This window comes from Chlorocebus sabaeus, chromosome 16 (genome assembly GCF_047675955.1).
Source record: "Chlorocebus sabaeus isolate Y175 chromosome 16, mChlSab1.0.hap1, whole genome shotgun sequence".
Classification (NCBI taxonomy): Eukaryota; Metazoa; Chordata; class Mammalia; order Primates; family Cercopithecidae; genus Chlorocebus; species Chlorocebus sabaeus.
Window position 1 is genome coordinate 70,312,551 of NC_132919.1, and position 26,259 is coordinate 70,338,809.

The following is a 26,259-nucleotide window of genomic DNA, read 5'->3' on the forward strand; positions in this document are numbered from 1 at the left end:
GTGTAAGCATGTAAACACACCAGTAAAATCCATTGAAAAACACAACACTTATTTAGTGCTTACCGTGTACTCTGTGCTAGACACTATTTTACATGATTTACAGCTATCAATTTTTTAAAAACCTAAATCCATTAGCTAGGTGCTATTGCCACTCCATTGTGCATAAGCAGAAATTGAGGCACAGAAACGTCAAGTCACCAGCCCAAGTTCACACAGCTAATAAATGATAGAACCAGAATCTGAACCCAGGCAGTCTGGCTCCAAAGTTCATTGTCTTAAACCTCTACTATGCTGCATTAAAGGATTTTGTATTAGGTCTTGGTATGAGGTAAATAAGGGGAAATGTCCTGTGCTAGCATGTCGACAAAGAAACTCTAGGATCAGGGAACAAAGGGGAGGGAACATGAAGATATTTTTCTCAGTATTTAGTCTCTGATGACCTTAAGACCTGGGATAGGAATAAAGCAAAATAGGCAGGGCGCTGTGGCTCACTCCTGTAATCCCAGCACTTTGGGAGACCAAGGTGGGTGGATCACCTGAGCTCTGGAGTTGGAGACCAGCCTGGCTAACATGGTGAAACTCCATCTCTACTAAAAATACAAAAAATTAGCCGCGCATGGTGGCGTATGCCTGTAATCCCACCTATTCAGGAGGCTGAGGCAGGAGAATCTCTTGAACCCAGGAGGTGGAGGTTGCAGTGAGCCAAGATCAGACCACTGCACTCCAGCCTGGGCAACAAGAGCAAAACTCCATCTCAAAAAAAAAAAAAAAAAAAAAAAAAAAAAAAAAAAAAAAAAAGAAAGAAAGAATAAAGCAGAATAGCAGAATAATAATTTAAAAAATACTTAAAATCAAACCAAAGTTTCCCAAGTAACTAGATTTTAAAATCCTATTTAATAGAAAAGAAAATAGTGACTCTTTTTTTGTTTCAAAGCCTGCTGAGGTGGACTTTTGAAATCATAAAGGTTTTTCGGGGTATCCTTCCTCAAACTCTGTTCTCACCCAGCATGTCTGAGAGCCTTGCAGGCACAGTGGTATCAGGACACCCCCTGGTCGTGGTTTGCAGGTGTTTTCCTGGCGTTAATTCACATCAGGATGCGGTGTGTGGGTAGCCCCTGTTTCCTTAGGTGTCTTCAGAATTTTTCCCCTGCAGCTGGAGCAGGTGGCTGCAGATTAGACTCACACCCTGTGGGCCGCCCAGTACCTCTGCTTCTTTCTCACTCAGAGATGCGTCAGAACGGTCTCTGAGTTCTGCGCCGTGGCACCAAGTGATGCTGTTCTGAACCCAGTGTCTCCCCTCTGCCTGAAGACAGATTATAGCTCAAAATCTTTTACTCCTTAAGAGAAGAGGTGGCCTCTGTGAAGGAAGGAGGGCTGCAGGACGACCTCTCTCTTCTCTCTTCATTTCTGATACTTCCCTTCATACAACTTGGCATATATGTTTGTTTTCAGGGGCCAGGAGCTCTTTTTAAAGAGGAGCAAAAGGGCCGGGTGCAGTGGCTCAAGCTTGTAATCCCAGCACTTTGGGAGGCTGAGGTGGGTGGATCACAAGGTCAGGAGTTCGAGACCAGCCTGGCCAACATGGTGAAACCCCGTCTCTACTAAAAATACAAAAATTAGCTAGGTGTGGTGGTGGGCGCCTGCAATCCCAGCTACTCAGGAGGCTGAGACAGGAGAATCATTTGAACCCGGGAGGTGGAGGTTGCAGTGAGCCGAGATCGTGCCATTGCACTACAGCCTGGGTGAGAGGGCGAGACTTTGTCTCAAGGTAAAAAAAAAAAAAAAAAAAAAAAAGAAAAAAGGGAGGAGCAAGAGGAGGCTCAGTTGATCATCTGTGATGTCAAGGATGGGCTCTTTCCCACCTGCACAGCTGTGTATATCCCAGACACCTGCCTCATGCCTTCCACCTACTGCCAGTTCCTCTGAGACCAAAGAAAATCAGAAGAGCCCTCTGCTTTATAAAGGACAGGCAGTGTCTATGTCATTATGTAAAATGGACCATGCAGAGCCCAAGCCAGAGACAGAAATCAAGCTTTGGAGAGGCGTGTCAGGACGCAAAGGATGCAAAACTTAAGCTGTGATGCTTAAGAAATAACTAGTGTCATATGTTCTGAGACAGAAGGAACCACGATTTTAGCCAATGGGATAAAATCCTGCCAGAGGACAGGGTCAAGAGACGGTTCCTATTTAGCAAATCAAAGGGAACAATTTTAGTGCTTCAATTATCTGGATTATAGTGATGCTATGTGTTGAGGTGGAAGATAGGAACAAAGGGGTCTTTGAAGATGGAAAATGCAAATTTCACCCAGAGGCCTCTGAGGGATGGCCTGGCAGGGAGAGGCCCTCTAAGGATTGTCCCAGTAAAGAATGAGTCATGGCTGACCTCAGGGCCACTGGAGCCACAGTTGACCCAGAGTGGGTTTTTCTCTTGGGAAGAATTCCAGACCCCTTATTTCTTCTTGAGAGAATTCCAAGAGCCCAGGTTTCATCAACACCCACATCCCCTGACTCCTTTGTGGTTTTCATGGGGATGCTTGTTCAACTTTTTCTGAGAGCAAAGATGTATTTATGCTCTTTAAAAATATACGCACACAGTTTTATATATAATGCAGCATCACACCTTGTAGGGCATTTACTCTTATTTTACGCATTCAGATATGTTTGTTTTTTTTGAAACACTTCTTAAGGCTACACAACAGAACATAGAAAAATAAACAGGAACATATTCAACAATTACAAAACATGATATGATAAAGAATATAAAGTATTAGTTTCCTTTCAAAACTTCAAAAGATATGTATATAAACTTTAAAAAAAATGCTCAACATCACTAGTGATCAGGGAAATGCAAATCAAAATCACAATGTGATACCACCTTGCTCCTGCAAGAATGGCCATCATCAAAAAATCAAAAACGGTAGATGTTGGCGTGGGTGCGGCGATCAAGGGACACTTCTACTTGCTGGTGGGAATGGAAACTATATAGCCACTATGGAAAACAGTGTGCAGATCCCTTAAAGAACTAAAAGTAGATCTACCATTTGATCCAGCAATCCCACCACTGGGTATCTACTCTAGAGGAAGGGAAGTCATTATGCGAAAAAGATACTTGCACACACACATTTTAAGGAGCACAATTCACAATTGCAAAATTGTGGAACCAACCCAAATGCTCATCAATCAACGAGTGGATAAAGAAGCTGTGGGCTGGGCACAGTGGCTCACACCTGTAATCCCAGCACTTTGGGAGGTCAAGGTGGGTGGATCATCTGAGGTCAGGAGTTCAAGACCAGCCTGGCCAACATGGTGAAACCTCTTCTCTACTAAAAACACAAAAATTAGCCGGGCATGGTTGCAGCACCTGTAATCCCAGCTACTCGGGAGGCTGAGGCAGGAGAATCACTTGAACCTGGGAGGCGGAGGTTGCAGTGAGCTGAGATGGTGCCACTGCACTCCAGCCAGGGTTACAAGAGTGAAACTCTATCTAAAAAAAAAAAAAAAAGGAACTTTGGTACATATATATGATTAAATACTACTCAGCCATAAAAAGGATGAATTAATGGCATTTGCAGTGACCTGGATGAGATTGGAGACTATTATTCTAAGTGAAGTAACTCAGGAATGGAAAACCAAACATCGTATATTCTCACTGATATGTGGGAGCTAAGCTATGAGGATGTGAAGGCGTAAGAATGATACAATGGACTTTGGGAACTTGCTGGGAGGGGAGGGGGTGAGGGATAAAAGACTACAAGTAAGATGCAGTGTATACTGCTTGGGTGATGGGTGCACCAAAACCTTACAAATCACTGCTAAAGAACTTACTCATGTGACCCACCTATACCCCAATATTTATGGAAAAAAAATCCCATCACTTATGGAAAAAATACCACCTGTACCCCAATAACGTATGGAAAAAACCCTAAACTTTTTCTTTTACAAGTAACATAACAGATACTCACATCTTCACATGCTTTTAAGTATTATTTGTACTCAGTGTAAGGCTATTATCATTTTTCATACATAAAGTTTTTTTTAGCTGTGTAACAGTGCAATTTGTAACCCATTCAAGTAAATTCACCCCCAAAGTTGTTGCTTCCCAGCATTAAGACCTGCACCCACTCCTCTTCTAAGATTTTTTCTAAAACTTGTAAAAGTGTAGCTGAAGGGAATGCATATTTGATGCATATTTGGCTACACTATTTCTGTTTACTGTATTTTGCTTCCTATTTTATGTCTAAATCCTATTATTTTCATTTAAAATCTTAATAATGGCTCATTTCCAGTATGTCAATTTCAAATATTTAAGGTTTTGCTACTAGTATCAGCCATTTACTTTCCCACTTATTGGGATTTTTTTAAAAGAGGTTATTTATACCCTTTTAGAGTTTGTCCCATTGTCCTTCTGGTTTCCCTCTACCACTTGGGAGGGATGACTCCTGGCCACACCGTCATTGGTTGACTTGATCTCCAGCTCCACTGGAAATCTCTGGGATTTGGGATATACAGTCAGAATGTTTTTGTCAATGACAGATCAGATATATGGGCGGTGGTCCCACGAGATTATAATGGTGCTGAAAATTCCTATTGTCTAGTGATGTCGAAGTGGTTATAATGTTGTAGTGCAATGCGTTACCTTTTCTATGTTCAGATACACAAATACTACCGTGTTACAGTTGACTGTGATACTCAGTACAGCAACATGCTGTACAGGCTTGTAGCCAGACACTATAGGCTGTACTGTATACAGTCTAGTGTGTAGTAGGCTCTACCATCTAGGTTTGTGTGAGTTCACTCTATAATGTTTCCACAATGAAGAAATCACCTAACAACACATTTCTCAGAAAAACGCACCCTGTCTTAAATGATGCATATGTTACAAACTAGTGTAACTTTTTTTTTTTTTTTTTTTTTTTTTTTAAGACAGTTTCACTCTTGTTGCTGAGGCTGGAGTGCAATGGCACAATCTTGGCTCACAGAAACCTCCGCCTCCCGCCTCCCGGGTTCTCCCGGGTTCAAGCAATTCTCCTGCCTCAGCCTCCTGAGTAGCTGGGACTACAGGCATGCACCACCATGCCCGGCTAATTTTGTATTTTCAGTAGAGACCAGGTTTCTCCAAGTTGGTCAGGCTAGTCTCGAACTCCTGACCTCAGGTGATCCGCCCGCCTTGGCCTCCCTAAGTGCAGGGATTACAGGCGTGAGCCACCGTGCCCGGCCTCATTTAATTTTTTAATGTGCATTTCTTGTCCTCACTGCCATAGTATTTAAATCTTTTCCTTTGCTGGAACACAAAGACCTTCAGTAATTTTCTTTTCACCACAATTTCTCGCCCAGTAACTAAGCCTCTTTTTTCCCTCCCCTTAGGCCTAGCACTGACGGGGCAATGACACGTTGTTCTCACGAGGGGCCATGGTGAAGTGAAAAGAGAATGAGCCTAGCAGACATGAGGCTGAATCGAGCCTTTGACGGTTCACTAACTGTCAATCAGAAAATGCACTTCACTCTAGTTTTCTCGTCTGTGCTTGGAGGCAATGAGTAACCACCTCATAGGTGGTAAGGGTTAGATAGGAAAGGACACAGTAGAAGGCCTAGCACACCCATGTACTCAATCAATGTTAGTTCTGGACCTTTCGTTTGAATACTGCTTGAGCTCTGTGCCCAATCTCCCTTTCCTGGATCAAATAAGATTTTTCTTTGTTTGTTAGTAGTTTCTTTCTAGATACTTCCTTGGCCAGAAGTATAGATCCCCTGTCTTTCACTAACTCTTGTTGATCTATGGTTCTCATTCAAGTTTGTGTAGAACACGCAGACATTTCAGTGGCATTGTTTACTCCTGATGAACAGGGAACACTGCGTGTCCAGCAACCAGAACACTGCCTGAGTTATGGGGGATAGTCAGGAAACATGCTGAACCAATGAATGAATGAGCAAATGAATGAATAGCTGATTCTGACTAGTCAACCAAGACTTAGTTAGCACCAATGCTTCTGGATGTTTTATTGCTTCTCAGGGGAGTATGCAATGTGAAAGAAGAATGAAAAAAACGCGCCTCTCAATCGTCAAATATCAGTAGATGCATTGGTTTTATTAACTGATATTTTCTCTTCAAAGGAAAGGCTGATTGAGTCTTGCACAGGCGAAAGAGCCACTGGGTCCCATTGGTTCTCTGTCTCTCCTGCTGCACAAATTACTGACAGAAAGATTTGGGCCTTCATTGTGACCACATCCACAGAGACCATAGTCCAGAGAGAGCATTTGGGGCCTGAATCAACTGCTGGTGTTTGTTGAGCAGAAACAACAAATCTCTGACTTCCCACCAACAGCCAACCTGATTTCAAAGAGCCAAGAAGCATCTCAGATTTGTCAACATTGCTTTAATGAGCTGAGAAACTTTTCATGGTAAACTCAGCAGCTGAGTAACAGGATGATGGCACCACAACAGCTAGATAATCAAGGCAGGAGGTCAAAGCATTGGAGCCAACACCCACCCAGGACGGGGTATAAAAGGGCTGGGGGAGAGGAGGCCTCAGTCTCAGTGGCTCAGCCTTCCCAGCTGATCTGAAGCTCCTGTGCAGTCTCAGCCCTACACCATGACCTCCTCCTACAGCAGCTCCTCATGCCCTCTGGTTTGCACCATGGCTCCTGGAGCAAGAAATGTCTCTGTCTCTCCCATCGACGTTGGGTGCCAGCCTGGGGCAGAGGCCAACGTTGCCCCCATGTGCCTTTTGGCCAACGTGGCACATGCCAACCGAGTCCGCGTGGGATCGACTCCCTTGGGCCGCCCCAGCCTCTGTCTGCCCCCCACCTGCCACAATGCTTGTCCCTTGCCAGGGACCTGTCACATTCCCGGCAACATTGGAATCTGTGGGGCCTATGGTGAAAACACCCTGAATGGCCATGAGAAGGAGACCATGCAGTTCCTGAACGACCGCCTGGCCAACTACCTGGAGAAGGTGCGCCAGCTGGAGCGGGAGAACGCGGAGCTGGAGGCCACACTCCTCGAGAGGAGCAAGTGCCACGAGTCCACTGTGTGCCCGGACTACCAGTCCTACTTCCGCACCATCGAGGAGCTCCAGCAGAAGGTGAGGTGTGGGATCGCTTGGGTGTGCTGGGTCTGAGAAGGCAGAAGCCTTTGCAGGAGGAATCCACATAAGGTCCAGAGAGCTTTGGGTTCTTGGTTTCTCTTGGGCATGAGTGTAGACACCACACATGGAGTGGGAGCTTAGAGTATGATGCTTTGTGTGTGAACCGTCTTTCCGTTTTCCTCAGATCCTGTGCAGCAAGGCCGAGAATGCCAGGCTGATTGTACAAATTGACAATGCCAAGCTGGCTGCTGATGACTTTAGGATCAAGTAAGTCAGGCCGAGGAGGGCCAATGTGACTTCTCTCCTACTGTATTTCCAAGGGCCTGCCCCATTACTCAGCCTATATTATAGGTGCTCAAAAACAGTTTTTGACTAGAAGAATATTTCTCTCCAAACCTTAAATTAGCCTATTGCTAGAAATGGTCATTATATAGGAGGAAAGAGAATATAAGCATTAAAAGAAAAAGAAGGGCTATAGTCTAGATTGGTTAGAACCTATGTCATTTTCTCCCACATCTAGAAGATAAGAGGATTTTACTTTTCAATCAGAAGTAAAATTGAGTCGTCACAAAAATAAACTGTCAATGCATAGGTTGTTGCTAGACTCACTGACTCTTGGCCAAATCCATCAGCTGGAGGAATTGTCATTGAAGCTCCTTGGTAGCAAGAGTTGGGCTTGAATGAATGGGAAAAGCAGGAAAACAATGAGAAATAACGAACCAAATAGGAAAAGCAGCAAACTGAAGGTCCAGAGTCTTATTTTTAGCCATTCTTTTTTCCTGGCCAAATGACTCCCATTATGGCAGAATAAAGGCTGCATTTGAAGTCAGAACACTTAGGATGAGTCTGTGCATTTACTACTAACCGGGCATAGAATTCTGAAAAACTCATGTTTTGCTTCTGAGCCTCAGTCTTCCATGTAGTCAACAGGCATAATGTCCTGACTACAAACTCTGTAGCTACAGGGTTGAGCATAGTGTATATTGCCCACGTGAACAAATGAGGATCCAAGGTGGTGTGGGAGGTAGGAAGGCAGGGCAGCCAAGGGGGGCTCTTGGGGCATTCTTGTTGACCCTGTACCTCCCGTAACGGAAGGCTGGAGAGTGAGCGCTCCCTACGCCAGCTGGTAGAGGCGGACCAGTGTGGGACGCAGAAGCTCCTGGATGACGCGACCCTGGCCAAGGCTGACCTGGAGGCCCAGCAGGAGTCCCTGAAGGAGGAGCAGCTGTCCCTCAAGAGCAACCATGAGCAGGTGTGGCCCTGGCCGCTCAGACACCCGGGGAAGGCGCTGGGCAGACAGGGGAGCTCCTTGGCCCCGGGGCTCTCAGAGCATTGTCTGGGCTCAGCTGGCATCAGGATGCAGGACTGAGGGGGGTCTGAGGGTCCAGAGGGCCTCTGTGGAAAGTGCAGACTTGCCTTGGGCATGAGGAAGGTATCCAGGTGGGCTCTACCCACTGCACTCTCAGCAAGACTTTCCCATTTGCTTGTGTGTGGGACTCCCCTCCTACTGTTTGCAGGGGTGGGGTCCTGGTGCTGTCTGCTCCATCAAAGGCCCTCTCCTCATGCAGGCTGTCTGTCTCTTCCTCCTTTCTGCAGGAAGTAAAGATTCTGAGGAGTCAGCTGGGGGAGAAGCTCCGGATCGAGCTGGACATTGAGCCCACCATTGACCTGAACAGGGTGCTGGGGGAGATGCGGGCTCAGTATGAGGCCATGCTGGAGACCAACCGCCAGGATTTAGAACAGTGGTTCCAAGCCCAGGTGAACGGAGGAGGTACAGAAGCAGGGGGTACCTGGCCTCCATCTGGGCAGGGAGGTGACTATGTCTCTCTGTGCTCTAGTCTGAAGGCATCAGCCTGCAGGCCATGTCCTGCTCCGAGGAGCTGCAGTGCTGCCAGTCGGAGATCCTGGAGCTGAGATGCACAGTGAATGCCCTGGAGGTGGAGCGCCAAGCCCAGCACACCTTGGTATGTGTCCTTCACCCTCACTGCACTGCAAATGCCCCGTGCCATGGCCTAGTAGCCTTTTATTTTGGAGGTCTCACCACCCAGGTTTCTCCCACCTGTTATCACCATCAAAATTTGGGGCATGTAGCAGTTTCCCTGGGGGCCTTGCACATTTTATCCCCTTATTTCCCACTACAGAAGGACTGTCTGCAGAACTCCCTGTGTGAAGCTGAGGACCGCTTCGGCACGGAGCTGGCCCAGATGCAGAGCCTCATCAGCAACATGGAGGAGCAGCTGTCCGAGATCCGGGCTGACCTGGAGCGGCAGAACCAGGAGTACCAGGTGCTGCTGGACGTGAAGGCCCGGCTAGAGAATGAGATTGCCACGTACCGGAACCTTCTGGAGAGCGAGGACTGCAAGTACGTGTAATCTGGGCAATTCCTAAACCACACACATGACTGTCAGGCAATTCCTTAGAGGTGATGGAAGTGCTTGCAGAAGATACCATCTTAATAAACAAGCCTTCCTGTGCTTTCCTGCTCAGTGACTCATTAACCTCTCCTGGTCTGTGCAGACTGGATTATTGAGAAAATGTTCTCTAAATGGTAGCCAGATCCCTAAACCAAGTCTTCCCTAAGGACTCCTGGATGTGGAAAGACACAGATGAAAGAACTGTTGGTATAGATTCTCTGGTCTGTGTGCCTTGTTGGTGGCAGGCCCAGCCTTCACCTGGTCTTACCCTTGTCCATCAATCACTGAAACATCTTTTTAATGTAACTCTTCTTCTTTCTCTCCCTGCAGACTCCCCTGCAATCCCTGCTCCACGCCTGCCTCCTGTACTTCTTGTCCAAGCTGTGGCCCTGTCACCGGTGGGTCTGCCTCTGGCCATGGAGCCAGCATGGGGAGATGATTCTGAAGGCCCGAAGTTCCTGTGCAGGAGGTTGAGGCTGGTTGTACTGGGGTCAGGAGTGCCTTCACCTTGCTCAGTCTTCCTTCCAGAAAGACCAGACTCACTGAGGCATTTTCCCTAAATCAACGGGTAGCAGACACTTCCAAGGAGTGTCTCCCTGCCTATGCCTCTAAGCTGTATTTTTTGTTGTTGCTGAAATGTTGTAATTATCTTCCATGAAAGTGATTCTTTTTCCCAGTGTCTCTTCTTGGTCCTTTCGGTTCTATTCCAGTGTTTCAGAATCTCCTAAAATGTCACTGGGTTCCCTGCATTAAATGGTCAATAAACCTCTTTCCTGCACCAAGTGTTGTCCCCCTGGTGTTGGTTGTATGTGAAGTGTCAGAGAGTCCTGGTCGTCAGGTCCTGTGTCCTCACTGGCCCTGACATCTTGCTTCCAGGAGCTCCCTGCGGTGCTCTGGGGCCTCTGGATGAAGGTCCTTTCCTGACATTGGATGTGTATTCACCTTGCCCAGGGATCCCTACAGACTGGTGGAAGGAAGTGATGCTAGTTGCCAAGTTTGAATTCTTTCAAAACAACTCAGAGCTAACATGTCCCTACCATGATTTTGGCATCTTCAGCCTCTTGGTATTTTGTCCAAGAGCAAAATCACATCACTTAGTGTTCTAATCTTGTCAAAGGAAGGTCGTGTTGAGAATTGCCTGGGCCAAGTTGCCAAGTTTTTCCTCTCACTCCAGTTGGCCCCTTTCACGGAGCCATGGAGTTCCCGCCCACTCTCCCAAATGTAGAGGCCCAGACTGGGCACTGGAGACTGGGGTCTTGGTCCTGGGTCACTTCCAGGCTGTAGTTTTCTCTAGAGAGACGCTGCCACTGATGTGTCTGCTGTCTATTCTGCTGCTGTCTTGGAGGTGCTGGCGGTGAGGGCTGCTGCTGCCATTAGAGCACTCCAAGTCCCTGCCTGCCTCTCGGATGTGGCTCTGGCACAGGCCAAGGTGGTTCACAGCCAGACGCGGTTATGAACAGGTGGAGGAGCAGCCCGGAGAGGCTGCTGCCTCCCACGCCATGCTAGTCAGTTTACGGCAAGCACCAAGTATGTCCAGAAGAATGAAACTCTTGTGTCTCAGGTCATCCATGTGCCCTGGTGCAAAGAGCAATGAAAAACTGGTCCTTCTTCGTGGTAGCATAGTGTGGTGGAGGTGGATCTTCTCTAGGGTCAGGGAAACTTGGATTCAAATCCCACCTTCATGACTCTGAAGTGAGATTTGAACTCACTTTGCTGAGTGAAGTCGGCCAGGTCGCTGCACTCTCTTGAGACCTATTCCTCGTTTGTGGAAGTAGGATAGTTGTATTTACCGCTCATTGTGGTTGACGGGTAATGCATCTAATGTTCCTGGCATCTAGAAGGTGTTCAGTGGATGTTGGTTTATTGAGGCTCCCTGGGAACCAGCAGGTACAGTCTCTTCCTCCCAGAGAGAAAAAGGAGCTGAAGAGATAGTAGCAGAACCCACTCTCAGCATCGGGGCCCTAGATTTCTATGTTGGTGGCTGGGAAGTTTGGTCATACTCCTTGTTCATGTATATGTGGTAATAAAAGTCACCTTCTGTAGTCGTGAGGCCTGTTTCTCACTCCAAGTAGCCTAACTGAATCCAAAAAAGCATTCACTGGGCTGTCAGAGGACAAGACTGTTTGGTGGGCTCTTGTGGGCTCTTCTAACGAGGAACCCACAAGAGTCATGTTTTAAGAAACGGCTGTGACCCTCCCTGACCCTCAGTGTGATGGGGTTGTGGAGATCCGGCCTGTCCCCACCTTTCTTGGCCAGGTCACACCCTTGACAAGCTCTACCTGTTAGGTACCATGGCTAGGTGTGGCAGGAGGTGCCACTCAGGTACACAGAAAATGAAGGTTAGAGGCTGGCAGGTGGGTTACCAGCCCGGTCAGGACACCTGGACCCTGGGGGTTTTACTCACATTCATTATCCTAGCCTGAGAGCTCAGGGCTCCCTCTGGTACCAAATCCCAGACATCTCTTCTTGCAAGTGATTCTCCCGACTGGACATTCTATGCCTCTCTGCCTCACGTACTCTCACCAACTGGATGGATATAGCCCTGAATGTGGCCCAATAGGCTTTGCTTTGGCCACAATAATTGCAACCAGGTGTCTCTTATTTTCCTTCCCCTGAGGCTTCTGCTTCCTTGGTTGGGGGCCACATCTGGTTCTGAGCCACCTAGTGCTGAGCCCGTCTATCTTCAGTTCACCAATCCTGCACTGCCTGGGGGCTGACTAGGGGCTGATGTGTGATATTTCTTCCCAGCCTTCGCATGGTTAACACCAATTGGGGCTCATGAGGCCCATGCACTTATGTATTGTTTGACACCAAATGCCATTTCTCACAAATTCCAGCAAAGTGGAAAGGAGAAAGGGTGAACAGCTGCAGGCCACTGGGGTGGACACTGCAGTCACCGAGAGAGCTCTGGGGAAGGGCACATTCCTGCCCCCACCACTGTCTACACTGGGAAGCCAAGAAGATCAAAGTGAATTTCTGGACTTTCCTGAACAGGAACATTTTTTATTTGTATAGTTTTTTTTGTAGACGATGATATGTGATACCAGTTAGGTCTCTGAGCCCAAGCCAAGCCATTGCATCCCCTGTGACTTGCACATATAAGCCCAGGTGGCCTGAAGTAACTGAAGAATCACAAAAGAAGTGCAAATGCCCTGCCTTGCCTTAACCAATGACATGCCACCACAAAAGAAGTGAAAATGGCCGGTCCTTGCTTTAACTGATGATATTATCTTGTGAAATTCCTTTTCCTGGCTCATCCTGGCTCAGAAAGCTCCCCCACTGAGCACCTTGTGACCCCCACTCCTGCCCGCCAGAGAACAACCCCCCTTTGACTGTAATTTTCCTTTACCTACCCAAATCCTATAAAATGGCCCCACCCTTATCTCCCTTTGCTGACTCTCTTTTCGGACTCAGCCCGCCTGCACCCAGGTGAAATAAACAGCCATGTTGCTCACACAAAGCCTGTTTGGTGGTCTCTTCACACGGACGTGCATGACAATACCTAAGGCTGATGGTGTGTGCCCCATCCTCTTGTCCTTCCTCTCAGCATCTTCTCTTTGTCTTCCTGACCAAGAACGAAATCAATTTCACTGTTCTCATGGCCACTAATAATCTTCATGAGCTCAGCTTGGTGAACCATTTTTAATTTATCTTTTTTCTTCCTAATTCAGTGTTTCATAACCATGCCTTCTCACTTAATGAATATAAAGAGAACTTGCCTTCTCACTTAATGTTTTAACTTTCAAAAACGTAAATACCAAACTCGTATCATGACTAAAAGACAGCTCATTTCGAATACAGGTTATGCTTGTTTTCAAATGACACTTCCTCTAACTAAAATAGCTTCCCTGACATCTGTTTTAGAGATTCCAAACATTGCACCCCCACTGGGGGTTGGGGGTGATACACAGACTCTCCCAGTTAGAATCACTGTTCCTATTCAGGTACGAGCCCCTGGGCTAAGCCTACCTGCTTTACCTGCCTGCCAGGTGTAAATAAGTTTTAGCATCTGAGGAGGAGCATTTCTCAGTGACCCAGGACCCCCTAGAGGCCAGTCCCAGGTAGCTACATGTCACACTCGTCCTCTCCAAACCTGAATGCAGCTTCTCCCGCTCCAGCCAGCTCTTTCTTTTGACTTCTTAGCTTCCTTGAAGCACACAATTGTCCTAGGAACTTGGGGGTGACCTTGGGGCCACTTTTGGCTTCTCTTCCTCCTTTGACCCCATGTACAGTAAGTCGCCCTGTCTTGTGAGTCCTTTTGCAGCATCTATGTCCTCTGTGCCTTCCTTTCCATCAGCACTGCTGGTGGCTGGTTTTGGCATCCATCACATCCTGCCTGGATTCTTGGAAGAGCCCCCTCCGCCCTCTCTCTTCTGTGCCGGATTTGTTCTGCACACACCACCAGCTCATCACTCTTTTGTGTTCTATTTATTGAGTAAATACTATGTACAAGACACTGTATTACGTGCTGGAGGGCACACGAAATGGAGACTGAGTGTTCCCACTCTAGGGTGCACACTGGGCATGTAAAAAAAAAATGGGGCCGGGTGCAGTGGCTCATGCCTGTAATCCCAGCACTTTGGGAGGCCGAGGCGGGTGGATCACCTGAGGTCAGGAGTTTGAGACCAGCCTGACTAACATGGTGAAACTTCGTCTCTACTAAAAATAAAAAATCAGCCGAGCATGGTGGCGCATGCCTATAATCCCAGCTATGTCAGAGGCTGAGGCAGGAGAATCACTTGAACCCAGGAGGTGGAGGTTGTAGTGAGCCGAGATCGCGCCAGTGCACTCCAGCCTGGGCGACTGAGTGATACTCCATCTAAAAACAAAACAAAACAAAACAAACAAACAAACAAAGAAAATGAAATGTCAGGGCTTTCTAAATTTATTATGCCAAGGTGAAAATTAAGCCTGGGAAACTGGGTCATGCCATATAGCTGTTTTTCTTCTCTCCTGCAAGGACTGTTGCTTCCTGACTTGTGCGTTGACATGTTGCACAGTAACCAGACTCCCTTGTCTATATTCAAACCTGGAGTAAATGACATTGGAGAAGGAGGCCCTTGTGACTGCTGCCTCTTTACAACAGAATGTTAAGCATCCCCACGAGAGTGTAATCAACAGCAGTCAATCAGATCTTACGTCTGTACATTAGCCTTTGTATGGAAAACGTTGTAATTCTGTTCGGCACCTCTATTTCTGCCTATATAAAAGATCTTCACTTTCCCCCCGCACTGGGAGTACTGATTGCCATTGTTCGGTGTTCGTGTGTCCCCAGAAGACGGCTCTCACGTGCCATGCTTGCAACAACTCTTTTAACCAGATCCTGAGCCTTTTGATTATTTTAGGTTGACAAGCACTGGATTAATCTTCTAAAATTTCTCCTTTCTCTCTTTCATCTGCTGGAAACCTCCGGAGGACTCTGTTCTGTCTCTAGCTCTTTAGGTGAGTTGTGTGGTCCAGAGCGGGAACCTCATGGCTATTTGTTGAATAAATACAGCTGGACAGCTGGCGTCTAGGAGTGTTGGCCTGCGGTTCAGTCCAGTCTCCACTATCTGCCCCTTTCTGGGTCACTGGGCAGAGCAGAAAGCACTTGGACTTCAGGCTCAGGCAGACCTGGCCTGACATTTCAAGGCCCATACTTTCATTCCAACTTTGTGAGCTCTGATAACTTCCCTAACTGCTCTGAGCTTTGTTTTCTTCACTCTACAGTGGGATACTTGTAACTGCTTTGTAGTGTGGTTATAAGGATGAAAAGACACAACGATATGGGAAGCACATAGTATAATATTTGGTGGCACATAGTAAGTGGTCAAATAACACGATAGGTGGTCAAATAACATAGTAGGTGGCACATAGTAGGTGTCTATCTAATTTGGGCATATATATTTGTGTGTGTGTGTGAGAATTAAGTAAAATATTGTATACCAAGTGCCAAGCTTGGTTCTCTGCACATAATAGATGTTAATAAATATTACTTCATGTGACCTTTCTCTGTCCTCTACAAACATTGTTTTTCACATGGACTGGCCTCTTCCCCACAGGCATAAGCAACACAGTGTTCATATTTTCCTTCTTGTCTCTCCTCTCTCCTTCATCCTAGATATCCTCCTAAAACAAACCTCCGCAAAGAAGGGCGAACTAGGAAAACAAACAGAACTTGCTTGTTACATTGGAGAAAACTGCATGCTAACTGATTTGAAGTACAGTAATCCAAACACGGGCTCCTCTTGAATTCATCAAATCCTGTTTTGTGACCTGGTGCTTCATTTACCTAGGATAAAGTCACCACAAAGGTTGTCTATTGCTATGGAGCGGTGGTTCCGTCTTCCAAGGGTGGTCCCCAGACGAGCAGCATCAGTGTCACATGGGAACTTGTTAGAAATGCAGACTCCCCGGCCTGACCCCAGGCCACTTGAATCAGAAACTATGGGGTGGGGCCTGGAAATCTGCATTTTTGCAAGCCCTCTGGGGGTTGCTGGTTAAAGTTTGACAACCGCTGGTGGAGATGTTACGAAAATAGAAGCAGACAATATTTTTAGCATAGAGGTGTACAAACTTCAGTCTTACAGGTTTTAGAAATGCAATTTGGCTCTTTGGGTTGATGTTTTGTGTCATTCAAACTCATTTCTTTGGGGATCCAGCACTTGGGACAGGCCTGTTGGGTTGGCTGTTGCATTTCTGAAGTTGTACCCAGTTCTCCTGAGCCCACTTCTGTTTCTGAGTGTTTTCTTATGTTTATCCTCTTTTTTTTTGTCACCCAGTCTGGAGTGCAGTGGCGCGATCTCGGTTCACTCCAACCTCCGCCTCCCGGGTTCAAGCAATTCTCCTGCCTCAGCCTCCCGAGTAGCTGGGACTACAGGCGCCCGCCACCACACCCAGCTAATTTTTGTATTTTTAGTAGAGATGGGGTTTCACCATGTTGGCCAGGATGGTCTCAATCTCTTGATCTCATGATCCGCTTGCCTCAGCTTCCCAAAGTGCTAGGATTACAGGCACGAGCCACCTTGCCTGGCCTGTTCATCCTCTTTTTCTGGAAAACTGTCTCCCACTTTCCTGCCCATCCAAGTCTTCCCAATCTTAAGTTCCAGACAAAGTCTCTTTGATGGCCCCTCTATATCTCTAAGGCCCAGTCACTTACCCCTCCACTGAGTTACGTGACCTCTTTTTCTGCTCTCAACTTTTTGAGGGTGGAAATTTCTCCTTTTCATCTCTGCATTCCCCATCCCCTTGAGAAGGGCTTTGGTATAACAGGAGTTCAGGAATATTAGACACTTAGAGTAAGTCACCAGGACAAGGTAAGCCATGCCTTGGAGAATATCACCCACATCTGTATAGAGTTACAGGGAAGGGTCCCCATGGGTCTCATTGACTGTATATGGGACCAAGTGGTGGCTGGCTGGTTGTCATGGCTGAACAGCCAGTGGGACCAGCATGGTTTATACCAAAGTCCTGGGCAAGAAGGTTTTCTGGTCATCTACTGGCAGCCTTTCAATCTAAACTCATCAGAAATCCCACTGTACAGCCCCCACTTAAGAGTGATAGGAGCTGTTACATCACGGAGCGTGTCCAGAGGAATATTCCTGGGATGGCAAGGGGATTTAGAACCATGCTGAATGCAGAACCATGAGTGAGAAATCTCACATTTGCCACAAAGAACTGAGAATGTGGCAGAATGATTAGATTTATCCTGTATGGGACACCATGGGGAGAACTGGAGAGTAAATGAACTACAGGGCCAACCCTCTGACTTACTTGGCAATGTATTGCCAGCCTCTGGCTCAGTCCCTGGCTGGCACAGAGTAGGTACTCAATAAATGTTTGTTGAATGAACGAATGAATGAATGACCCAAAGAAAGCTATAGGGAGAGGTAACACAAAGATTTGTGAAGACTTTCTAACAATTCTCTATAATGTGAGTGCCTTAAGGCTGAGCTAGCTGCTGTTAATTTTCTGGATACCAGTGTCTTGCACAAAGCGTGGGAAGCTGCTTGTAAGCCACAGGAACTGATGGTGTGAGCTCTCCTGGAAAATGGTGGACTGGATGACTAGTTAGAGGAAGGCCATTAAAGGGGATTTAATGCAAACGGGTACTAGACTAGAGGATCCTGAAGTCCCTTTCGTCCTAGAGATGCTATGTTTTAGGGCCGGCTGAAACATAACACTTGCTGCTTCAAGGGCCCTCGTGGTGAATTCATTCATCTTAGGAATGGGGTCAAAGTAGCATCTTTGTTAGCATAGACTGGAAGCTGGCTAGCTGCCCTTTTCCAGGGTTTATTGAACAAATGGTCACTGGCTTGTTTTAGAAATAAGGGAGGCCATAAAGCTTCTGATGCTCTGAGTGTGTCTGAAGATTAAGGAAATTTAAATTTTGTTCTAGAGTCTCCCAAGCAATGGACGATCAAGGTAGGTGCATTTCAAAGAAATGCAAAAATATTTCAAAAGATGAAAGATCAAAGTTCTTGAGTATGTATCTTCTGTAAACAAGGGTGATGAGGGACTCAATCTGGTGAGAGGGTCAATAGAAAGGAAAGAGGCCTGGGAAGGTGGGTGAGGCCCTGAGAACAGACACCATAAAGTGTTAATCACTGCCTGCCTTAATTAGCCTGTAGACTCCAGTACACAGAAGCATAATTTTATTTCCTGAAAATTGCAAACCATCAGTTTTATTATGAGCCTTTTTTTCTCACTCCCCAAACTGCTTATCTGTTTCACGTATGCACAGGGAAAGTCTTAATTGCTAACATCTGTTTATAGGTTGTGTATTGATTTTTATTCAGTTGAAAATACTTAAAATTTTTTTATTTGATTTCTTCTTTAACCCAAGGAGTATTAAAAAGTGTGTTAGTTTTCAAACACCAAGATCAATTTGGAACTTAGGCTTCACTTTCAGTTTTCTAACAATTTGTATGAAGGAACTTTCCACCTTTTTTCTGCTACTTTCCTTCAAAAGGAACCTGGCTATTTATTTTTCCTTATACTTGAAAGTCATCTTCCAGGGCAGATCCCTACCTTTCACTCACCTTTACCTCAAGACCATGGTCCTGGCATTCAAGGCTTTTCATAACCTGGGCTCAGTGCAACTTTCCAGGGCTCCATTATAAACACCAACACAACTAGACTATTTTCCATTTTCCAAATGTTTGATTGTGTTTATTTTGTTCTCTCTGAGAGAAACTCACTCCCCAACGCTTTATGGAAAATATCATTCAATACAAATTTGGAAAATCCCCTACTCCATGAAGTCTTTTTCTGGTCTCTCAGTGAGCTCTCTTCCACCTCAAAATCTTTGCAGCTCTCTTTTTAAAAAAATACCTCCTTTTACTGTCTTCTTAATATCAAGATCATTTACTTTCTTATCTCTCTTATTGAAATCTAAAATCCCCTTCTTACAAGACAACCTAGATGTGTGTTTGTCCCACACTAGGCACTCTATAAATATCTACCAAAACAAATAAATCATGATTTTTCCCTTTCTGCAATGTGCCTGATTGACTGATATTTTAGGTTTTGCTGCAGTGGGAACAGTCAGAGGTAGGAAAAGAATGTGGGAGTGTGAGAGACTTGCAGGAAATTTTAGGAGTCTTTAGTTCTTGATTATTTCATACACATAAGCTGACAGAAGGGGAAAGATTCCACAGCCACAGAAAGTGGGCTGCTTGAAGAAGACCTTGTTTTCTCTGTTTTCCAGGACCCTGCAGTGATGGGAAGCAAGAGGTTAGGGCCTCTTTCATGAGCTCATTAACTCTTTATAGGAAACAAAAACCACTGACTAATAGAGTGATTGTATAACAATTGACATAAATATTAATGAGGAAAATGCCAGTTTTCTTGCACCAACACCCACTAAGGCTTATATAAAGTCTTCAGGAGGAGGAAGATTTTGGTTTCAAGCAGATCCAACTGTGGGCAAAGCAGGATCTCGCCTTTTAGCACTATGACTTCTGACCATTGCAGTTCCCTCCTCAGCGAGCAGGTTTCAGAGGCCAACGCTGCCTCCCTGTGCCTCTTGGCTAACGTGGCACATGCCAACCGAGTCCGTGTGGGGTCGACTCCCCTGGGCCGCCCCAGCCTCTGTCTGCCTCCGACCTGCCACAATGCTTGTCCCTTGCCAGGGAGCCGCCACATTCCTGGCAACATTGGAATCTGTGGGGCCTACAGCGAAAACACCCTGAATGGCCACGAGAAGGAGACTATGCAGTTCCTGAACGACCGCCTGGCCAACTACCTGGAGAAAGTGCGCCAGCTGGAGCGGGACAATGCAGAACTGGAGACCAAACTCCGTGAGAGGAGCAAGTGCCATGAGTCCAGTGTGTGCCCGGACTACCAGTCCTACTTCTGCACCATCCAGGAGCTCCAGCAGAAGGTGAGGTTTGCAGTGCACCAGATCAGGGTTCAGGAATCTACTTACTGCCTGTCGGCCAAATCCGGCCAACCACCTGCTTTTGCAAATAAAGTTTTATTGGTTCATGGCCATGCTCATGCATTTGTGTGTTGTCTGCAGCTGCTTTTGTACTACAGTGGCAGAGTTCAGTCATTGTAATGGAGACTGTATGGTCTGCAAAGCCTAAAATATTTACTATCTGACCCTTTACAAAAAAAGATTACTGACCCTGGGTCAGCAGTGGATTTTTTAAATGTGGGAAGAGAATCTCTTGAGTGAAGGTGAATGGGAATTTGTAAAGGGTGAGATGTGGAATTTATCTCTCCAGGATTCTGAGTTCATGCTTACTTAACTTCAGCACATCAAATCCCTAAATCATAGTCACAAAAACCATGCTAATTTCATGAAAACCATGCAAAAACTGTGCTGTGTTTATGACAGTTGCTATATGCTGAAACTTCCGGTGCAGTAAACAGGGCAAAAGGAGTATTTCCTAACATCCTTGCCAAGGCAGTGTCTATCCACACAACAGCATCAGCATCTTATGCATATCTGTTGTCACCTTTGATTATCCAGCTAAAGCTTCTGAAGAGCCTACATCTTAGTTTCAGAGCCAGGAAGACAAGGAATGTCAAAATAGGGGTTACAGAAACCTGGCTAGATTTAGAGAAGACCTGTTGGGAGGTTGGACAACCAGAGGAAAGAACTTCTTTAGAACAGATCCTACTTTATCTAAAACATTCATAGTTAGTCCACTGTTCTGTGGCCTAGATTCTGGATTTTTTTTTGTTTGTTTGTTTTTGAGACAGCGTCTCACTCTGTCACCCAGGCTGGAGTGCAGTGGTGCAATCTCAGCTCACTGCGACCTCTGCCTCCCGGGTTCAAGTGATTCTCGTGTATCAGCTTACTGAGTAGCTGGGGTTAAAAGCGTGCACCACCACTCCTAGCTAACTTTTGTATTTTTAGTAGAGATGGAGTTTCACCATATTGGCCAGGCTGGTCTCGAACTCCTGACCTCAGGTGATCCACCTGCCTTGGCCTCCCAAAGTGCTGGGATTACAGCCGTGAGCCACTGCGCCTGGCCAGATCTTCTTATTTATATTGGGCTACGCATCCTATCTGGCAAAATGAAAGCAAATCTTTGTTATATGTTCAGTTTGCTACTGTCTTCCATCTCCTGGTTCCTTTGACTCTATGTCTTCATCCTTTTCCAAGAAGTCTCTTGCAAATCTTTCTTCCCACACCACGAAAACATCTCTTGCATGTTTGGGAGTTTGTGTTGTCCAGGCGGATGCTGTAGGTTCAACTTCAGCCAATAAAACTTCCTCTCACCTGAGGCTATAGGCGTCTCTGGGATCAGTAAGTCACTTATTGAACCTATTTTCTTATCCCAGATTCTGTGCACCAAATCGGAGAACAATAGGCTGGTTGTGCAAATAGACAATGCCAAACTGGCCGCGGATGACTTCAGGACCAAGTGAGTTGGGATTGGACGGGGATGGGAAGGAGCCAAGTGAGTTGGGGTTGGATGGGGATGGGACAATGCCAAGTTGGCTGCTTCTGTCTCTTGTGGCATCGGATGTCATTGACCCAGACCCCAACCCAGTAATTACAGCAGGAGAGAACAAAAGGCATTAAGCTCAAGATCCTGAAAAACTATCCACTCTCCAGTGGTTTAGCATTAACAGTTTACAACATGTGCTAGAATGCATCATCCACCTGGTAAGAAACTTGTGAAGCAGGGGGGCAGGGATAGCATCTCCTCTGCAGGTGGGGACCCTTGAGGCTGGGGGTGCTGGTGTGACTTGCCAAAAACCATGTGGGTACTGAGTGGCAGAGCTAGGACTTGGCCTTAAATTTTGTACCAAATTTTCCTTTCTTGAGGCAATTTCCTGAGAAACTGTTGCTTTAATAAGGATATGTTTCTGTGCTACAGCTTGATTAATTTGTGAGTGCTGATAATTCATAGCAGAAATCATGCTCCATAGCCTAAGACAAAAACATGTGAAAGTCAAAGGGTTGACACCACCTAAGGAGGGTCTACCCTGGGTGCTGGAAGGGGCACAAAAACATGTGAAAGTCAAAGGGTTGACACCACCTAAGGAGGGTCTACCCTGGGTGCTGGAAGGGGCACTGGGTTTTATCATCTTTCTTCAGGGCACTGTGCAAGTCTCACTCTTCTAGAGCTAAAGAAAGCCATTTCCTTCCTCTCATTCTGGCAATGTGGCTTTTACTCTAAGAGGGAATCCAGAATCCCTTTGAGTATGGGGCTTGTGGAGAGAGGTCTGCAGTGATTCCACCGTGTTGCAAAGACTTGGTTACTTTGCCACCTCCCTTTTGGGCCATCTGTCTGTAAAGGCAGGTGCTGGCTGTGTGTCCATCACAGTATCCTCAGTACCAGCTGCTCCCCCTGGTTCATCTCAGGTGCTTAGTATTGACTGAGTGGGGAATATCCTGTTGCTTTCTGGGCTTTGAGCACACTACACAGGAAAAGCCAACTCACAATTAGACGGCAAAGGGCAGAACAGTGGACTTACAGCTGCGAGCTGGGAGTCATGTCCTGGTGCCCCTTCCTGCTCTGTAACTGTGACTCCTGCACTTTCCCTGTTTCAGGTATGAGACAGAGCGCTTGCTGCACCAGCTGGTGGAGGCTGACATCTGTGGCCTGCGCAGGGTGCTGGACAACCTCACCCTCGCCAAGTGTGACCTGGAGGCCCAGCTGGAGTCCCTGAAGGAAGAGCTGCTTTGCCTCAAGAAAAACCATGAGCAGGTGTGTGACCCTTGGTGTGATGCATTGAGACTTTCTGGAGGTGAATTCAGGCTCATCTGGGGGAAAAAATGGAGGCTTCCTTCTGCCTGGGATTGAAGCTTTGCAGGTGAGCTCTGGCTTTTGGTGGGAGATTGCTTCTCGTCCACAGCTTCTGGAAGCTGCTGGGCTGGTGCAGGCAGCGGTTTATCGTCAGAGGAGCACAGGGAAATTACTGGGGAGGATGGAAAGTGGGAGTTGAGAGTTTGGGTGAAGGGCAGTGGGGGGCTCTGCAGGCGGGTCATACTCCTCTGATGCCTACAGGAAGCCCACACTCTGAGGGGTCAGCTGGGAGACAAGCTCCGGATTGAGCTGGACATTGAGCCCACCATTGACCTGAGTAGGGTGCTGGGGGAGATGCGAGGCCAGTATGAGGCCATGGTGGAGACCAACCGCCAGGATGTGGAGCAGTGGTTCCAAGCCCAGGTGAGGGGGACTGCTAAGCAGTGGGGATTGGCCTCCATCTGGGCAGGTAGGTGACCGTGTCTCTCCGTGCTCCAGTCTGAAGGCATCAGCCTGCAGGCCATGTCCTGCTCCGAGGAGCTGCAGTGCTGCCAGTCGGAGATCCTGGAGTTGAGACGCTCGGTGAACGCCCTGGAGGTGGAGCTTCAGGCTCAGCACACGCTGGTAAGTCCCTCTGTATGCATGGGAGACCCAGCTTGGCTCTCACTACCCATGAGCAGCTCTCTAGGGTCAGTACAGGCCTCAAACACCAACCACGGACTCAGCTTAAACCTTGGTTTCATCTGTTTTTTAAGCACTTCCCTGTAGATGTGGATATTGAGTGAATCAACATTAACTCAGGTCAGAGGGCTCTGATCTTAAAGGTCTACCATGAAGAGTGTTAGTTATTCTGGCTGAGGACAGCTAAAGGGAGTTAGATTGCCCTCTGGACCTGGCAATGTCTTGGGGTGTCACAATCTTAAGAGGTTGGAGGCAGAGATCCATGATTTTTAACTTGTTTCCTTCTTTCTTTGATATTATAGAAGGACTGTCTACAGAACTCCCTGTGTGAAGCTGAGGACCGCTACGGCACAGAACTGGCCCAGATGCAGAGCCTCATCAACAATGTGGAGGAACAGCTGTCTGAGATCCGGGCCGACCTGGAGCGGCAGAACCAGGAGTACCAGGTGCTGCTGGACGTGAAGGCCCGGCTGGAGAATGAGATTGCCACGTACCGGAACCTTCTGGAGAGCGAGGACTGCAAGTATGTGCCCTGTTGTTGTCTATGTCAACACCGTGTGCAAAAACAGATAACTTCTCTTGGGAATGACCTAAAAGGAGCTCTGGAGGCCTGGTGGGGGTAGCATTGCAGATCCCATCTTTGGAGACAAACTTGCTACCAGTAGGCCTGGTGAGCGAATGCCTGCCTAGACGTAGATGAGGGTGTTCGGGAGTTTTCAGGTGACGGCATTTGTTTTGCTGACCATGTTGTGCTCCCGGTTGCCGGCTACTCCCATAGGGGGCTAAAATACTGAGTGCCCAGCACATTCAGGTTTTGCTAAATTCTCTCTAGGAGAAGTATTCCAGTAACGAGTATTCTTTGTGCTGATAGCATTTAAAGTATTGCTAAGGGCATGTGCACTTACTCTTTCATTTTAGTTCCCTGTGAAAAGGGTCAGAGGGCTGATATACCCCTTTAAGCACTAAGGAACACTATGAGGGGCTGGGTTTAAATGGAATCAGTGGCTGACATCTGGGCAGTTCTTGTTCCTCTGGCCTTTCTACCTTTCTGCTGTGTTCCTTCCACGTGGGACGTGGCCCTGGCCTGGTACACAGGTACACTGAGTTCTGGCCCCAGCTCCACCGTGGACTATGGGCACGTCATTGCCCCTTTCAGGCTTAGAGGGACCTCTAAGGTCTAAAGTCCTCTTTCGCTCTTTAATTCTAACGTGTCTATAATATACTTTTGTCTTTCACATACTTTTCATGCCAATGTTTCAAACATCTTTTTTCTCTATGCAGATTTCCCTGCAACCCATGCGCGACCCCAGCCTTCAGCACTCCCAGTCCAGCCCCAGCAGCCTGTGCCCCCTGCTCCCGGGCCACCCATGGGCTCTGCTCATCAACTGGATACTGACACACTCCTCAGCCCAAGGTGCTGGGAAAGGGGAGGTGTCTTCAGCTCGTTAGGCTCTGCTCTGCAGGCCTGCTACCTGGGCCTTGCCTCCTTGGCCAGCCAGGCAGGAGACTGAAGAGAGACAATGCCACTCTGTGGATAGGTGTTTGAGTCCAGCAGCTCAGCCCCTGTGACTGAATTTGTGTTTCTTCCCCTCAAGGTGTCTCGAGTGCACCATTTTCTCTCTTCTGTTGCCTCCTGATCTCTGAGATGGGGCAGGCACCCTTGTTTTTATTTTGCTATTAAACTTTGCTTCTGTAGCAGAATGAGCCCAGCGCAGTCTGGCCTCAGCATCTCCATCCCATGCTGAGAGCCTTTCTGGGAACTCCTTGAACCACATGCTTCTGTAGACGGGGGCTGTGGCTGGTTCACCAGAGTGGTTCTGGGAGATGGCAAAACCAGTGAAGGCTGGAGTTAAAAATGGGACGCAGCAAAGTGGTACAGAGGAGAGATACCCAACCTTGGACTTCACCGAGTGTATTTGGAGACAGATTTACAGATAGAACTTTTAAAATATAGACGCTAAGTAAAATTTCCCTTTTATCTGGATAAGCCACCTGGTCCTTGTGTAAAGGAAGAGCTCAAGTCTGCGGCACCACAGACCGCTGCAAAACTCTGAAAATATTAAGTGATGGTAACTGCTATCAGTCTAGAAAGACCCAAACAACCTGACCCATCCAAGCTCCCCAGTAAGCCCCACTGGTGGGTCCTGGCAGCTGTCTGGCTTGGAATTTGTAGACAATAGAACATGAACCAGAAGCCCCAGGACAGGTAACTTAAATTGAGCTTTTAGAATGACATGCCCATTATGAGCAAGGCACTGGCTGGGGCTTCGCCAACATTGTGTCACAGGGCCCCACATCAGCTCTGCAAAGCAGCAGCAGCTGTTATTATTCTCAGCTGGTGGCTGAGTCAAGACTTGAAACCCAGTCTCTTTGAACCAGATCCAAAGCCCGTTCTTTGGAAGCTTTGAGGGGGAAACAAATTAAACATGAGAAGGTTTAGGGCAGTGGTTCTTAAAGCGTGGTCCTCCAGCCGGTAGCACTGGCATTACCTGAGAACTTGCTAGACATGCACATTCTTGAGCACCAGCCCTGACTTTCTGAACCAGCAGTCTGCTTTATCATGACTTGCAGGTGATTCTGATGTTGGTTCAAGTTCGAGAACCACTGGTTTAGGGGGTTTATTTGAGGAGTGAGCCCTTGACTAGCCAGATCCTCTACAGAAAGAGCTGACCTTGCCCTCCTGATATGTCCTCCAGCGAGGAATCATTCATACCATCAGATCAGGATAGAACCTTTCTCTTTTACATTGCAAGACTCTGAAAATGTTAAATGATGGTTATTTCTATCAGTCTAGGACGAAAGGCCCAAACAAGCTGACCCATCCAACCTCCCCAATAACTCCCGTTGGTGAGTCCTTCTGGAAACTGCTCAGCTTGGAATTCGTAGACA

General features: G+C 47.0%; 2 protein-coding genes across 2 annotated transcripts; both read left to right on the forward strand.

The window, feature by feature from the left end:
- The first annotated feature begins 6,528 nt into the window (after positions 1 to 6,528).
- Positions 6,529 to 10,284, forward strand: LOC103243456 (keratin, type I cuticular Ha7). Its single transcript, XM_037993482.2, has 7 exons — positions 6,529 to 7,082; positions 7,270 to 7,352; positions 8,181 to 8,337; positions 8,682 to 8,843; positions 8,924 to 9,049; positions 9,227 to 9,447; positions 9,830 to 10,284. Exons 1-7 carry the CDS (start codon positions 6,591 to 6,593, stop codon positions 9,936 to 9,938), a joined length of 1,350 nt encoding a protein of 449 aa, XP_037849410.2. The 5' UTR covers positions 6,529 to 6,590; the 3' UTR covers positions 9,939 to 10,284.
- Positions 10,285 to 19,433: 9,149 nt separating this feature from the next.
- On the forward strand, positions 19,434 to 24,766 carry LOC103243458 (keratin, type I cuticular Ha7-like). The gene is made up of 7 exons (XM_008012725.3): positions 19,434 to 19,862; positions 21,275 to 21,357; positions 22,494 to 22,650; positions 22,951 to 23,112; positions 23,188 to 23,313; positions 23,673 to 23,893; positions 24,652 to 24,766. Exons 1-7 carry the CDS (start codon positions 19,434 to 19,436, stop codon positions 24,764 to 24,766), a joined length of 1,293 nt encoding a protein of 430 aa, XP_008010916.3.
- Positions 24,767 to 26,259: the final 1,493 nt, after the last annotated feature.